Here is a 17,772-nt window from a genome sequence, read left to right on the forward strand (position 1 = left end):
TCTTCAAAATTTTATTGTCAGGAAAGCTTCTGCCAGTTTTCACAACTTTATGGTGAGAAAAACTAATTTCTTGTTATTCATTTATTTGAATGACTCCCGCCTTAGCATACAGACCATACAGCAGCACCTCAACTTTCCTCGCCTTTCTCACATCGCCGGATTCTCTCTGTCTCCCATACAGGCCTCCAGACTAACTTTTTTCACTAGGAGCACAGTGGCCCCCAACTGAAAATTTTAGGGGCACAACCAGAAAATTTAAATGTAAATCAACATGCTAACCAAATCTACAAATTTCCACTGTATTACTAATAAATACTTTAATAATAGATGCAGAAATTACAATGTGCTGTTTCAAATGCAGTGTCACATTTTATTCTGCACTTTTGAAGATGCAACAACAGGTAAACTGAAAAAAGCATCGCTGTCATGACAGTACAAATAAGTAAAGAAAACGGATGGAAATTTATCTTTGTGACAGCAAATAGGTGCAGCCAGGATCCACAATAAGCGTGTTTGAGATCACCCAGGTGAACTCAACGCTGCGCAGATCACCTGGTGTGTGACATATTTTTGTTTTTGCTCCAACATCACCTGTCAATCATCACAAAAATATTGCGAGAAAGGGGTGGGAGCAAGGGGCAAACCTACCCGGACACAGCTGAAAACTGAACTGACTGAAAGCTGCCCTATAGACTACAAAACATTGCATTATGGGACATGTGTCCTGATGGTTTGTGTAGTTGAGTGATTAATTGAAATAATTTAAAATACCAATTCATTAAAAAAAGGCTACATACATCACAAAACATTAAAAGGGAGAGAGGAATATTAAAACTAAATTGAATGTTAAGGACAACTCCAACTTCCTGTCCTCCTTCAGTCTTGCTGCAGATTCGCCTTCATCTCACAGGTCGCAGTCTGAAGCCCTGCCATACATTATGTACTTTGCAGCCGCCCGATCCCAGTGAAATCTGCTTCCTCAACGTCAAATTTGTCAATTTCCATGCGGGAACCTCCCAAATGGATAAATAAAGTTGTCTATCTAAATTCTTCAACCAGCTTGATCCTCTCCCAACTTCCTTGATTAAATCATGTCTCCCCTTTCTCCTACCCTTTATCTCTGCAATTATTCATTCTTCACCAACAACTGGAAACTGTTCCCTCAATTCTTAAAACTGCTGCTGTCAAACCAATCTTAAAAAGAAAAGACAGCTCTGATCCTAGTATTCTTAGTATTTACCGTCCAATTTCTAACCTGCCATTTATTTTCAAAATCCTCTCAATTTAACCACCATCTCAAGCAAGATAATCTCTTTGAACCCTGTCAATCCAGTTTCCACCCTTCTCATCAGAAACTGCTCTCTTAAAAATCTCTAATGACCATCTCCTTGCAGCTGATTTTGGACTCATCAGTATCTTCGTTGAGCTGAGTGCAGCCCTTGATACAATATTTCATTCCACCTCATATTGAGACTATAGATTTTTTTTGATGGTTTGTCGGTCATATGTAAACCATCAGTGATCTTAACGTAAAAGAATACGGTCTTGATTCAGTTGAAAGAAGATGATACCCCATTCTCTGGAACAAACATTCAAAATAACAATTTGAACTATGGTAACACAAAAGAAAAAACACAAAAAGCAATTAGGTTGATTAGGGAGAAAAAAACACTATCAACCTCTACCCTGAAAAAGGAGAGAAAAAGAAAAAGGAAAAAAAAAAAAATCAGGTTGCATTTCTTCTACAGCTGAATTTAAAGAGACTTCGGGATGTCTGATAGGATATGAAGCTTTAGGCCCTTAGGTTTGAGATCCCTCACCATCAGAGCACCTGAGAGAAGCGATGCAACATCCTTGGATGATGGAGTTTGATAACTACGGCGGACCAGGGAATCTGTCGATACTGACATATAATCCCACCAATTTGCATATAAACGTCTTAAAGAACGCTATGGGGTCTTTGCCCTCTACGGATTCTTTTAGATTGAGGGTCCTCCAAATCGGTTATTTTAGCTTCGAGTTAAGTATGTTGCTTCTCCAGAGCGGCCACTTTGCTCTTTAAGGGGACCATTTCGTCTTTCAAGCCAGAGATGTGCGTCTCTGCTTCGGTCTGTCGGGATGCCAGTGAGTCAGCAATCGCAGCAACTTCTCCCATGTCTTCTTACCGATGCCTTCATTCTTTGCATTCAGAGTGGACTCAAACTTGGAGAAAGCTTCGCTGATGGATTTTGTGTATGTTTTCCCTGTTCACCAACCACTTTGGCGATGTAGTTTATCGGCCTCTATAGGGAAATGTCTGAAATCCCATCGCTAGCATCTAATTTAGCATCACTTCTAACATTTGCTTCAACCAACGCAGCAGAGTCTACATTTACGCAGAGACATTGGAAGAGTTTGTATTATTTCAGATGTCTCTGCATGGTTGAAGTCAGGTGAAGAAGGCAATGGCACACTATGGGGAATTTTTACATAAAAGTTAAAGTAAAGAGAGAGAGAAAAAGCATGTCTGGTCACACCAGATTCATGTTTTTTCCCCCCATGCTAACAACTTTTTGCACTCATTAAAAGCCTCTTGTTGCTCTTTTTCCCAAAACCATTTAACATCAACTTGTACAATGGTGCCAAAACAGTGCTTTGACCTGGTAGAAAGCGTCCATAGTAGTTCACCAGCCCAATGAAAGATTGTAAATCCTTCACATTGGATTGTGTTGCGGCCTCTTGGATGGCTCTGACTGTGTCCAATGGGTAGGTGTACTCCACTTTGATTGAGCACATGATTGAAGTATTCAATCTGTGATTTGTTGAACTTATTTAAAAAAAGAAGACGATTGTATACAAAAGGTCCACTGTGTGTTTTGATTCTTGTGTACCTGTTGTAGCATGCTCTCACTTGCATCCTGTGAACTCCATTGTCTAGATGCTCCATCTTTTTGTGCTGCTGTGTGTCTTTGTCCACAGTCTCCATATTAAAAGCAATTTTAAATGCTCTAGATAAATAATCTAGATTTATCTAGATTAAATGCTTTAGATGCGATGAAGTGCAAGATCGTCTCTCCCTGTTCTTGACTGCACTGGTTACAAGGTTTCACAGTAGACTCCTACAGCGCTGAGCAGCACAGGCAGCCGCTTATCATCTCTAACATCATTAGCCATTAATTTTCAGGTTTGAATTTAAATTTTCCAGAGAAAGGCATATCCTTGTCGCCAGTTTAATTTTACATCTTCCAAGCAGGAGATTTCTAATAATCCAAACACTGTTGTGGAAAAAATAGTCACTTTTAATCATATCAATACGAAGAGACACAACTGTCGGCTCAAGGTCTGTGTGGTGCCTAGCAACCGCAGCGTCTCAAACTGTCAACTGTCACCAGATGGCACACTCAATACATTACATCTTGTAAATTGCAAAATGCATATTCATTTAAATTATGGTACCAAAAATCCATTACAATTTAAAAAGGAACTGATTTAGCTTTTTTGTTATTTACTTTTTAAACTTGTAAGATTGAATCATACCTTTTTATATTGAAATTTAAGTTGCAAAATGTATTTTCATATTGCAAGCCTGAATTGCAAATTGAATTGCCAATTGCGAAATGTATTTTCAAATTACATGATGAAATTGCAAATTGAATTGTCAAATGATAATTGCATATTACTGTGAATTATGACTCAAAATAACTTCCATTTTAGTGAACTCAAATAATGCCAGACTTCTTAACATACCATCGAACGAGTGCAAAGAGCATGTGGTAATTGAGACCATCCTATGCTTCTGATGTAGCAAACATGAACCAGTAAAAAGTTGCAACAATTTATTTTGTTTTATACAAGGATAGACAACACTTGATGTCAAATTATATGCAAGATAATTGGCTAGAATACTGCATACATCCTAAACTGGGTTTTGAAAATATACAGACATGTTAAGAGCTCTGTTGTTTTTATTTTACAGCAGCTGAGTACATCTGTTAACAGGTGAGCCTATCTTAAGTAAAAAACACAAGAAAGGAAAAATCTGCTTAGTTTCTGCCTAACAATCATCATACATTTTTTAGGAAAGAAAATAAAGTCTCCCAAATGCATAATTTGAACACATTCTTGACAATGAAGTCAGAGTGGGATTAAAGCATATAAAGATCATGCTGACGAGATGCCAACCTCTAAAAGAATATAGCTATATTTTATGTGCTTTCAGAGAGCCTACGTTTTTTTTATGCATTACTTATCATAATGAATATATAGTTACCTGTGCTTCGGCTTCCTCGCTTAAGGCTTTGACCAGGGAATCAAGTTTCTCGTTCAACAGTGCACACTAAGTGAACAGACAAAGAAAAAAGGAAGTTTATTGTCTAGTAACTCGTATTCTTAAAATCACATTATGTAAGGATCTGGAGGAATCAGAGAAATGTTGATGCTGCACAGAACAGTTTACTTCATTCCTGCAATTATGCCCAAAACCTGCCTGAAACCAGGCTCAAAAACACCTTTTCAGCTCATTGGCAAGGTTTGCAGAGACCTGAAAATGGTTGTTAAAACCAGTTGTGCTTGGACTGTAAGGGTGAAAACAAGCAGGAATCTTCCCCCTAATGACCACAGTTGGGAAATGCTGGTTGAGCAACACAAGTAGTCCAACCAGGTGAAAGTACAAAGGCTTGGCAGGGAATTAAAATCTTTTCCTGATAGTCTTATCTCAGAGTCTGCCAGTTTTCTTTTCTAAAGTCTGTTAAGCAGTGAGTGGTTACACCGTACCTGCAGCAACATTTTCACAAGTTTGCACTCAAACGTAAACCTACATTTGCCCTCATTTTATTGTTATACAAGCACTTACATAACAAAAGTTACACAAACCAATTACCTTCTTTGCCATGGCATCTGCCTCCTCCTTATTCTCTGTGGCTCTCTCATACGCCTTCCCCACCTCCGCCACAAAGTCATTCACCGTCCCACACAGAAACCTGCCGGAGGAAGACAGTGTGGTGGGTGACACTCCACTTTTCACTGATAATTCATCGCAGGACTGTTGATATGTTAAAAATTTGGTGATACACTGCAGTGGAAATCGCACACACAGCCTTCTGTCGACCTTACTATCTTCTTATTGGCTTTGTCGTCTTGAACAGTCACTGTTTACTCACAACTGATACACTTGTGTGTGACTCAACGGGGAAAATCTCAGCTTGTAGCAACCTTAGATACATTACACTGAAAAGAACATGATCACAGTCCTTCTTTGTAGTTCAGTAATGCTCACGTTATCTTGGTTCACATCTATTTCAACACCTCAACATAGTAAATGAAATAAAAATCTGTTTTAAAAATGGTAAACAAGCAAAAAAACATTATCCTATAAATCGTCTATCATATGGCCTCTGGAACACTGTCCTACTTTGTTTTTATTATTGTGAGTGTGACACAGATGTGACACCAAGCAATAAACTGTCATAAATAGAAAACACCACTTGTATGAAGATGATCTTAAGAGGAATTAAGTATTAGGAATCGCATAGATAGCATAGAGGACCCAAGCTCTTGTGAGAAACCACTCGTTGGGTGTGAGAGGGGCATTTTTTTGTTCATATTATGTATATAAAAAAAAAAAAAAAACTCTCAGCCTTCCGCGGGTGGTTTCTCACCCAAGCTCCTAGCATACAGTCTCAGGGTGCTGGACAAAAAAAAATATATATATATATATATATATATATTTGAAATAAATAAATCTGTTCTCTAAACATCCTCCGTGTCTTCAATGCAATGTAATGAGACACACACAGACAAAAATGTGAAGGTATCTGCTGTAAATCTATGACGTAAATTAATAACAGGATAAATGATCGGCTAGTCAGTTAGCATGTATCCTTATAGCTTTCGAAAGTAAAGCAACTGACTGCTAAAGTTAATAAAAGACAAGTCCTGAATATTATTATTCCTATTCGACCCCAAACTACAATATCAGCTGTCTGACAACAGACCAGCAGTTGCCCAAATGCCGGCATACATCAAAGAGCTCTGCGGCGGAGCTATTGGTAGCCTAGCAGGAGCTATCGTTCGTATGACAAAGCAGCCTAGTTATCATAAATCTTTTGATATTTTTCTTATATTCATTGAGACAGTAATAAAGTGATCATTTTTGTTTTTCATGTTCCTTTTTTGAACGAATATGGGTCACAGAGACACGGAAGTTACCGCTGAAAGCGGCTTAGTTTTGCCGGCGTACAGAGAGCATATCCGCGTGAATGACTTATGACGTGAATAATTATTGCGTTCGAACGGATTAATTATTGCGTTCGAACGACATAATTATTGCGTTCGCACGAGTTTATCATTTCGAGGGAACGGAATAGTATTTTGACGGAACGCAATAGTATCTTGTGGGAACGGAATAGTATCTTGTGGGAACGGAATAGTATCTTGTGGGAACGGAATAGTATTTCGTGCGAACGAGATAATAATCTGTGGGAACAAGATATTAATCTGTGGGAACAAGATCTATTTTTATATCTTAATATATATAGTGGTGGACAAAACAGAAACTGTTTAATTGCAGTGATTGCCTCAAAAGGTTGTGCAACAAAACATTAAGTTATGGAGGTACCATCATTTTTGTCCAGCCCTATTTCATTAGTTTGTTTTTTTAAATAATTCTGTTAATCAAACACTCAAAAGTAATGGCTGATTTTTATTATTTAATTTTCAATATATTTTAATTTATTGTTACTTTTGAATGTTTTAAGTCATTTCAGTGAGCATTGTGGACTTTCTTTCTTTAACCGAGGGGGACCAACAATTTTGTCCACCACTGTATCTAGTGTGTATGTAATATTATATCAGGAGTGAACTGATTTGTCTAAGACATGTTGGGACAAATCCACCTTAGGCCGATTCACTTTAACATCTTTCAAAAAGAAAGCCACTGTACACAAAACAAACAAACACATCCTCCATCCATCAAGAGCAGTTCTATGTTTTAAAGAAAGTCTTTCTTCGTTAAGGCTGGAATTCCCAGAGGTGCTTTAAATGTGTTGCTGGTCTGAGTAGCAATTAGTATTGCTTTAAACCACAAGCGAAGCTAGATGTGCTCTGTATCGAGCACCTTATTTTCCCAGAGGAGGCCTACTAATATTCTAAAGCTCTGATGATGACCCCTAATTATGGATACGCCACTGTCATTCACCACCACACCCTAGAATACTTAAGTACGTGTCTTAAAGAGGAGCCAAAATTCCTTGCAGTGCAATGCCTCACTCTATATCGGTGTTACAATCTTTCACTTCCTTTCCTCGTTATTTTCTTCACTTCCTTCTCAACTGTCGCATTGTTTTCAACATTTCTGCTAATTAGATGTTTTTCCATGTTACTCTCCTCCTAAATCCGCTTATGGCACTTACTTGGCAGAGGATATGACGTCGCTATGTTTGTCCGAGTCCAGGATCTTTGCAAGATGGGAGGCCACGGAGTCTGCATACTGAGTGATGTGAACCTGTGGTGTTCAAAGAAGAGAACACAGGTTGTGGGCAGCAGGGTTTTAAACATTTGATAATAAAAATCTTACGAGCAATTGATTAAAGACAGCCACTACAGAAGGAGACTCTCATAGGCTGCATTTGTGTTGTCTTAATTAAAAATGTGCTTTTATGCGAGTCCAGTAAATCTGATTGGTGTCAGAGAAATTCTGAGCAAATTGAAGAAAATGGTTAAATATGCTAAATATAGGAGTAAACTTGCCTTTCAACATTCTCCTGAGTTGCAATCTATTTCTTAGTTTTGATATCTGTACGAAAGCCAACACCCTTAGGTCCCCAAATGATAAAACAGCAAAAAAAAAAAAAAAAAGAAAGAAAACTGTAACAAAGTGGAAGGTTCGTTTTTAGACTTAAAGACCCACTCCAATAAATATCATGTTATTGGGTGCATGTTCTGATCAGTGACGTGCGGTGAGGTTGATGACTGGTGAGGCACTGACTCCTCTGGAGTCGGATTTACAATGAAAGAACTAAATATTTCACCTTTCATCCAATGGCAGCTAACAGCTTATAAAATACACACAAGAACATATTTGTCCTACAGAGAATATTTCTTTTATAGACATGGATAGAACACTCTTCTTGTGTATTATTCATATGTACTGTAAACAAATTAAAGTATCCCTTGTGCTATCCTAGGCACTTTAACATTGGGAGTTGGGTCATCTAGACCCCACAAGACAGTGCGCTGAACCTTTTTTCTTCAATGATTTGTGATCTTCACTGGTGTCCATGGATTACATGAAATCTTTCCACCTTTATCCACCTTTGTCATGGTAGGAATAACAAGTCAAAGTAAGGGTGGGTCATAAGATAGCACAAGGGTTAAACAGAAGTGTTCAGCACACATTTGACCCCTAACTATTTCTTGTGTTTTTACAACTTCAAATTCTTGAGCTTTAATCAGTGTTATCAAATGTTGTCTGTGAAAATGATCATAAAAATAAAAGAAATTATTTTTTATTTACATTTTTTTCACCCATATTATTTTTTAAAAACAAACATTGAAAAACATGTTTGACCTTACTTTTTGAGTCCATGTGTTGATCCTTCTCCACAAAAAAGCTCTATGATTTGTTGGAAAGTCTTCCTTATTTTCCTTTAGTTTAATTAATTTCTCCCTCTTAATGGAGACCTCTCCTCTTTCTGTTCTTTTTCTACGGCACCAGTGTAGCTACAAAGCAGCTGTCAGCTCATGTCTGCCCCCTGCTGGTGAGGCATGCCTCACCTATAGCCTCTACTGCGGGGCTACAGCAGAGTTTTCAGCGCACGTGTCTGTTAACATTGAGCCCTGCCGTCAGACATGAGGCACAGCGCTTCAGAACCTCACCCAGAGTTTCCGCTCCGTCTGTGATCACGCACACTTTGGTTCAGCGATTATAACCTCAGAAACTGTGGAAAACGTGTTGAGTTGACTGAAAATGTATATTTAACACAGATCAGTAAAAAATAATATCTACTTAGGCTAAGTTCACACTACAGGCTGAAACGACCCAATTCCGATTTTTTTGCCACTACGCGACCTGTATCTGATCTTTTTATGACAGTCTGAACGACACAAATCCGATCTTTTCAAATGCGACCCAGGCCACTTGGGTATGTGGTCCTGAATCCGATATGTATCCGATCTTTTCTTTTTGGGGTGACAGCTCTATTCAGGCCAAACTCCAGGATTCATATCGCAACCAGGCGGTTTTTGAAAAAATTTCCAGCGAAATGGCCGAGCGTGGTGTTGAAACTTTCCTGCAATTACTTTTTTTCCCCCTTTCTGACCGTGGTCAGAAGCGCGGGGGAGACCGGCTTCTCCAGGGCTGAAGGCGGATCCTCCTCCAGGGTTCACTTCCCCGTTCGGACCCCCAGATTCTCCAGAGCAGGTAAATAAAGAGTCAATAATATTTATTCTGGGGGGAAGCCTTCTTTTATTATCGTTCTCCTTCCTCCATAACACACAACATGATTGCACGCCCCCCTCATTCCCTACCTCGCTGTACGCACTCTTTCCTCTCTCTTTCACACGCACATACACATCCCATTCCACAACAGTGGGTACAGACGATCCCGGCTCCAATGCCTTCTTAAAATGAGAAGATTGTAATTGTGCTGGCTCCTTTGTGAAAATAAATGTATTAATGCAAACAGAGCTCCGCTGTCGACAACACTGTTGTTGACATCCATTGTTAAGGTTAGCTGCTTCTGCAAACAACAGTGACGTCGTTCACCGTTGAGTACTCTTCTGCGCATGCGGGTCACTTCTGGGTCATTTCACGGTCACACATGAGATCACAAAAATTCGCATTTAATTGAAAATGTAAACGGCCTTGCAATAAAAAATCGGATTTTTTCAAAAATTTGGAATTGAGCATTAAGCCCTGCAGTGTGAACATAGCCTTAATTTACTTTTTTCTATTTTATCACGATAATGACAGGTGAGGCTGTGCCTCACTTGCCTCACCTGTATGTAAGTATGTATGAATGTATCTAAATGTAAGGAAATGCGTCGCAGAAAATAAAGAAATTTATTGCAATTTAGCATTTGCTTCTGCAGGTTCATGGTGGTGGTGTGAGCAGTAGCAAGAAGACTGAGAAAAACTTTTTATTCCAGATACAGAGCTACCTTTTTTCAATACCTATACCACTCTCTGGGTTTTAGTTCAGATTCCTTTGGTTCCCACCTGAATCAATTGATTTTCAGTAAAAAGTTTCAAAAATAGTTTCTGTGAGCTTGTAAGTTCTGGCTATTTTGGAGGCCATCTGTCGAAAGAAAAGCACTTCATAAGAGGTGATTACCTGTGGAGGTGAGTCAAGGCCATCGTCTTCCTTCACTATCGGGGAGTCTTTGTTAGTGGTGGGCAACTCATAGGTCATAATACTCCATCTAAATCAGACAGATTTCAGACAGACAAAAGAGTTTTTTAAGCTGACATCACAGATCAGCAATCTTTTATGCCTTATGCCATTTCCTTTTTATCTGGTAATTAACTACAACTTTTGAACAGTTTTCGCCAAAAACAAAGATGTTAAACCGTTCTTACCGGTCTAACATTTTGGTGGTGGCTCTCTCCAGCTTTTCCAGAATCTGCAACAGCTGAGCGTCGTCATCACAGAGGCCTCCCCAGCCAAGAACACGAGCCAGATCATTACCCGTGCCCAAGGGCAACACGCCGAGTTGACACTGAAATGAATACACAAATATTACTATAATCAGATTAACATACAGTCACGTTCGGGAATGTACAGTTTATTTTGTAATTTTTTTGTCAACATACAGGATTTTTTTTTATCTAACTTTGTTTATTGAACATTTTATATATTAACAGACATATACAGAGTGTATAATGAGATATCAGAGCAAGGACAGTGCTGTGTAAAAAAAACACTCGAATGTCAGCCCCTCCCACCCACCGCCTTCAACAACCCCCAAAAGCCACGACAGACACACAAAAGAAAAAAAGGGGGGGATAAGTAAACCACTTTGTCATTTAGAAATAAGAAAATATATAATATAAAACAAGGAGGCTATGTATTGTAAAATAGGGTCCCAGGTCATATGAAATGCCCTAAGTGAACCTTGATGTGAGTACCTTAGCTTCTCAAGTTTGAGATTATAAAGCGCCTCACAGACCCAGCGGACATGCAAAGCAGGACAGGGGAGCTTCCAGTTCAGCAGGATCAGCCTGTGTGCTAATAAGGTGGTGAATGCAATGGCCCGCTTCAGCGCACTATGCATATCTGGGGTTGGGAGAATACCAAAACTGGTTTGATGGCGTATCTATATGCTCACAATAATATGTCAAGTATATCTAACCAAAGTGATACAAGCACTGGACATGACCAAAACATATGTGCATGATTAGCAGAAGTGAGGAGACATCTGCCGCAGGCATCGCTAATAGAAGGATGTATTTTGGCCAGTCTATAGTGGACCCTGTAAATAATCTTGCACTAAATCAGTCTATGGTGGGCGCAAATAGAGAACAAATGGACAAGAGACAATGCTGACTTCCATTGTTGTTCCATCATGTGATAGTTAAGACTCTTTGTTTCGGGCAGATCATTTAGTTAGAAAAATAGAGTTAACTGCGACTGTATAAACTCTTTACAGGATTCGTCCACCAGGAGGATGGCATAAAACCTCCACTGGTTCAAGGGGCGAGGCTGGGAGAGTAGAGCCAAATCAAGAGGAACCGGTGAATGATTCGATATTGCTATACTGTGATAGTCGACAGAAACCAGATTAGAAAGGAGTCATAAGTCTAAAAGAAAAAATTCAATGCGAGAAAACGTGCCATGAACATGAGAGAAGAAGGAAAAAGATTTTCCTCCAGGGAATTAATGCCTCCATGGGTCAGTAAGACCACACTGTTGAGAGAGAGTCGATCACTTTTTGGCTGCTTTGGCAAGAGGGGCAGAAATGTTAGAGGATCGATCAAGTAACATACAAGATTTTCTTTAAAAAGAAATCGAATTTTCTCCTTCGTTCTAGAGTATAAATAATGTTTAGGTAAGAAATAATAAAAAAAAAAAACATGTATTGCAATATACTCCTTTTATTTACTTTTTCATGATAAATCAGACATTTATTCAAAATAATGTATTTCCATCAATAGATCTAAATCCTTTCTTTTCTCACGAAAATATTTAAACGCTTCATCGTCAAGACAGCTTAAGACTACGGTCACATTTGGCAAATTGCCAGCATGGGGCAATCCAACAGCAACATCAGCAGGTGGCAATCGGGCAGTGGCACTTGCATTTTTACACAAAGTTTTAAGAGAAAGATCAAATTAAACAGCGACCAGACAATTTTTTAACACTGGGGAGTGACCACCCAGGCACATTTTGAGGTTGTGAGGTGGCAGTCCAGTGGCACGCGGGTGGCACAAAGGAAGCAGTGCGATTATTGGATGGAAGGGTCTTTAAGTTCCCCAAAATCGTCTGATGATCACTAATTCTGCCATCCCCTGCCCCCACGTTTCATATTTTTAAGATTTTGTTATCCAAGGTACTAAGAGGAAAAAGGTCCAGAGAAAATGTAAAAGCCAGTCCTGCAACAGCAGTTAGGACAATGCCCACAGCCATCTCACTGATGCATCAAATTATACCATCACAACCTCCTCCTCGTCCTCCTCCTCTACCACTTTTCTGCTCTCACCTGTTTATGGAGGTTGAGTTTATCCAGCTCTGAGAGCACCCAGCCCACGCTGCCATCTCCTCCGCACACTAGAATACGGAATGTCACAAACTTCTGGAAGAGCCGCAGGCTGAGGTAGAAGGTGGGGCGACACCAAAATGTAAGGAGGGTAAACAAAGTGTTCATAGGGGCCAGTTATCTGTTACTTAAAAACTATCAGCTATCAAACTGGCAAGATGTTTACCCCAGCTCTGGACCTCCATTCATCAGGTCAAAGACCTGAGCTGGGTTGAGAAGCTGTTTGAACTTTCGAAGGAACTTGACTCCCTGGTTGTCCCCACTTTTGGAGTTGACAAGAACCAATAGAGGGCTGGAGCATGAAGCAGAGGTGGCCTTCCAGAAGCCTTAAATAGAAAAAAGAAAAGAAGAAGCTATTTTTGACTCAAGCTAAAAAAATGTAATCAGTCAGATTTAGACCTGACACTCACTGTTCACAATGGGAAGACTACACATGTCAGAAATAAAATCCTCACTTAAAATTCAAATTCTGAAAATATTCTTACTTTCTCTAACTTTTCTTTTCTAATTACGTAAAGTTTTTTAAAAGTTAAAAAAATCAAAAGCCTTTTGCTTTTAAAGGCAGTCATAATAGATAATAATTTTGAATTAACAGCATTTCCTGGTCTGATTTGAACGGTTCTGCATTTAAAAGATTCAAGAAAGACTGAGTTGAAAGGTGAGATTTCTGAACTTTGCGTTTACTTATTGCAACGCTGAGGAATTGTGTTTAAGAGACAGTATCTCACCATCTGAATCAATGCTGTTAAGTGCAGTGGGGGGGATGATTGAGACTCGACATTGACCCAAAGGGCAAACCTTCCCCATTTGTTCTTTACAGCCGTTGTGGACCTTAAAGAAAGAACAAAGAAATTCACACATACATAAGTCACTGGTCTCCATAGCAATTCTACAATTTTGGTTCAAGCAGAAAGGTCAAAACATCTCTCTGAAATCCACCAAATGCTAGTTCTGCAACCTTTACAAATTCCAATCAAGATTCGTGTGTGGTATACAGTGGTTTAAACTGTTGGCTGATAGGAAGTTTTAAAACCAGCAGAACTAACTGTGTATAAACTGCAAAAAATGGAATCGTAATTAAAAAAAGAGCCTTCCCTAAAAATTTTTATTAATTTCTTTATCACAAGAAAAATATCAATACCGTTTTTTAATCGCAAAATAATCTTGGTTTGAGAAATAACTTCTTGGTAAGACCATTTTTCTTACCCCAGTGGCAGTTTTTTTTTTGCTTATTTAGAATAAATCTGCCAATGGGTCTGTTTTTGAAGTGCTGTAGCCCCATGCCACCAATATGTTCTGGAAACTGTTAACATACCAGAAAGACCAGAAGAAATTTTGCATATCCCCATTCAAATTAGACTCAGATTTTGTCAAAAAATTTTTCTTTTTACCATCAAATCTTAGCTTAGAATTCTAAAACAAATTTAGCATGTGAACGTATTAAAAAATAAACTCATGCAATCAAATGCACCATGTTCTGGGGCAGACATTTCATCTGTTGTAAGGGGGTGAGCCCATTCCAGCCATAATAGGGCACATAGAAAACACACGCTGAAAAAGTTTAAGTCTCTAAAAGACAGTAGAGGCATTTTGCTGGATCATAGAAGGAAGCTGGCGTGCTAATAGAAAACCATGCATGCTTGTACCTTAATTATTCAATCCAAAGTAAAATTGCCGCTTGTGGAATTACTATGTTTTTTTTTTTATTTTGTTTTACTTTTAAAGTCTTTATTTTAGCTTTTGTCTCTCTGGCAAAATGCTAGCATCATATACGTAAACTTATAATAGCTGTTAGCTGACGGCATTGATTTATGAACAAGCTGACAATGATTTGACAGAACGGTTTTTGACAGGACAGGGCTAAAACCGTGCTCACTTACAATGGCTTTGCACCAGAGGCAGCGCCAGTCCTGCAGCCGCCGCACACTGCCACAGTTCTTGTCGCACACCATACATTTGGCACTGACGGGTAAGTTTCCTTCCAGCCACTGGTGCGGCATGGACACCTGAAAGAACGCATAACCACAGACATACATACATTGATTTTTTATTTGATCTTCCAAGTTTTTTGACAGGAAACGAAGGGACAATGCTTGTTAAAAACAATAAAACGTATGTAATTTTAAAACACAAACAGGGCTGGATTAGTAAAGCACATTTTCTTACCCCATCATCATCCTCAATGATATCATTCCCTATGGAAGCCAGTGTAGTCCATTTACAGTTGTTGGTGGAGCGAACAGCACAGCGCTTATGAGCTTTGAATTTACAAACTGCAAGGAACAGATAAACCAGTAATTTAAATATGAGGGTGCTGCTGATAAATGTCACTGAAAGCCATCTTGGTTGATCAGATTAAAAGTGAACACCCTCAGGTTTATGCCTATATGGTGAATATCTTAAAGCCTTTGATTTGGTGGATGAAAAAGCCAGTTCCTATAAATCTGTAAGGTGCCGCAACTTAAATGAAAATAAAGGCTACTTTATGAAGGTAAAAAAAGTATAAGAGGGTTTGGTTCCTACCTGTTGGGTAAGGGCTTACTTTTTGACCCATGTAGGACAAAGATATTTGTGGTTGATTAAATGCGGATTTGGAATTGCCTACTTACTGATGTTCACAGTTAACATACCTGATTTCAGTGTGGGCCCAATGTGGTTTACCTGTGAGTTGAATTGATGGGCTCCAAGTGGGTATGTCCATGGTTTCTATGGTGGCCCCAGATGTTTTGACCAAGTGGGATTTGCCAGTAAGTTTGGCAGGACCCAGCTGGGCAAAGTATACCTATACCTAAATAATAATATAGGTGGGACCCAGATGAGGCTACATTCACACCGCGGACAACGAGGACAACACATATTCAAGCGCCCCCTTCCAATGAAAAGTTTATGTAATGCAAGTATATATGCTTCTGCATTCAAAACCTTGGCTTTGACACATAGCTATGCAAGTTTCCAAAACGGTTTTTGGGCTCTACACACAAAGCGCATGAAGGAAATATTAATAATTGGGGTTTGTGTCCGGCCAGAATTATATGACACCAAACTTCCTTCAATTAAAACAAAAAATTTACATACACCAAACGTTTGATTGGAATAAATCATTTTGACATGCGCAGAACTGTCTAAAATATTTAAAACGGTCGTAGAAGTAGTGGAGTTCTGTTGTAAACAAACATGGCTGCTTTGGCGAGATGATCCTCTGAGTGTGCTTTTGTTATTATTATTTTTAGTAAATGACTATCTGCTCATAATTTCCTAAATACATGCAACCAGTGTTGAGCTCTTTCTTTGGCCACACATACCCAAAGGAGGGGTTAAGTTTGGACGCATTCAAAAAAACATGTTGCAGCACGTAAATATGTGCAAATGACATTGGCCTTTGTTTGTTTTTTGTTGCTGAATTAACATGATTAATTGCAAGGTTTCACAGGAATGTTTGGCATTTCTGCATTAAAAAGCCGCTTCCGGAGCTCACGCACTGTCTCAAAGCCGCTCCTCTGCACAGAGACGATGTTCTCACAGGAGATACAGTTCTCCGGCAGCTTGCTCGCGTAGAGCAGCCGGCCCGAAGCCTCCTCCATAGCACACACATCGTCTTTGCATGCCGTAAAAACCAGCACAGTAATGACCCAGAATCAGAATAAATTGTTTACATTCAACACGATTGGATCATCAATCTGCATAACCCACCTATCCTGTTCTGAAGGAAATTTTGATTGGATGAGTCTAATCGAGTCAGAATATTCCAATTGCCGCGTTTATCTGACGCATTTTTATTCTGATCAGGCATTTATTCCGATTAATGTAAACACATGTAGTGTCAGCCCCTGTCTGCTCTTCATAATGTGACAAAATTCCAGAAATTACCACTGGAGGAAGGTTTTAAAGAGAAGTAAATTGCCATTGACAACTATTTTAGAAAGTCAAAAATAAATCATATGGAACCAGTGGACAAACCCGCTGAGAACCCACATTGAATAGCCATAATGTTCCTCATTGCGGTTCCACCTATAAAATTATTTAGAAATAGCTGGGTCCTATATGGGTTCGATATATTCTGCCCACCTAAATTACAGGCAAATTCCACTCTGTGCCCATATGGACAAAACAATTGCAGCCAATTCAAGAAGCCAGTCCAGTAGGACAAATCATGTCCTACTGGACAAACCCATGGACGCATAGGTTTAGCCCACAGGGGGGCTCATACTTAAATGTTCACTCAGACAGGATTCCTTTTTCAAGGTCTAAACTTTAAGTCTCAGTCTTCATAAAAAAGGAGTCAAGTTCTTACATTTCCTCTAAAATAACTCTAGAGGAGGTAAACTAGAGGCTGTTGACCTCTCTAGATATGTTTTTATTGATTATACAAAAGGAAAAAAAAGGTTTTCATCTGTGTCAGTGTTCAACCTGTAATAAATCTTGCCTCGCCTTGCAAGAAAGAGCTGTAAAATCACATCTTTATGGTTGAATAAGAAGAGGAGACAAAACGCCTAATGTTGAACCCACAAAATGGCTGAGTTGGACAGAAAAAGAAAAAAAAAGGGCAAACCATTACAAAATTAGGGGCAGCTGGCTGAAAACTTCCAACAGAATTGCCTACAAAATGTGTGAATAAGGACATGAATCCTCAAAACTGAGAGTCTGTGTACCTTCACAGGACAGGCCGTGGGAGGTGACGCCTGGCAGGGCTTCCCTGCAGACGTTGCAAAAGGTTGGTCTGGCGTGCGAACAGGCGTACCAGTTGTGCATCCCAGAAAAATGTTCCATGTTGAACTGACTGGCCTGCAGTGGAGATGAGAAAGAAAATAAATTTGTTTTTTGTTCCACATTTCCTTAGAAAGGAAAGCTAACATTTTGTGCACAAATAATTTTGTGTTTATACACAGCTTTGGAGTTTATACATGCTACATTGCTCAAGTCATAAACTTGCATCTATAAAACAAGAAAAGAGAGTAACTTTCAGCGAGGTATTTTAGTATAAAGAACAGGCATGTGCAAAGATTTATTTTACTACCCTTATGATTGGAAACGGGCTGTCTG

The 17,772-nt window shown here is 39.1% G+C and overlaps 1 protein-coding gene across 3 annotated transcripts in view; it reads right to left on the bottom strand.

Annotated features, from left to right (window-relative positions):
- The window catches only part of LOC101165102 (diacylglycerol kinase delta), a 91,173-nt gene that overhangs the window by 13,213 nt on the left and 60,188 nt on the right, over nt 1-17,772 (bottom strand). For all 3 annotated transcript variants that reach the window (XM_023965925.1, XM_023965923.1, XM_023965924.1), the window contains 11 exons: nt 17,382-17,514; nt 14,899-15,005; nt 14,613-14,738; nt 13,461-13,563; nt 12,899-13,058; nt 12,676-12,784; nt 10,556-10,695; nt 10,311-10,398; nt 7,389-7,480; nt 4,859-4,958; nt 4,250-4,315 (listed from right to left, as the gene is read on the bottom strand). In XM_023965925.1, the coding sequence (XP_023821693.1) occupies nt 4,250-4,315; nt 4,859-4,958; nt 7,389-7,480; nt 10,311-10,398; nt 10,556-10,695; nt 12,676-12,784; nt 12,899-13,058; nt 13,461-13,563; nt 14,613-14,738; nt 14,899-15,005; nt 17,382-17,514 (1,224 nt within the window). The remainder of the gene's footprint in view (nt 1-4,249; nt 4,316-4,858; nt 4,959-7,388; nt 7,481-10,310; nt 10,399-10,555; nt 10,696-12,675; nt 12,785-12,898; nt 13,059-13,460; nt 13,564-14,612; nt 14,739-14,898; nt 15,006-17,381; nt 17,515-17,772) is intronic.

The sequence above is a fragment of the Oryzias latipes genome, chromosome 18 (assembly GCF_002234675.1).
Source record: "Oryzias latipes chromosome 18, ASM223467v1".
Taxonomy (NCBI): Eukaryota; Metazoa; Chordata; class Actinopteri; order Beloniformes; family Adrianichthyidae; genus Oryzias; species Oryzias latipes.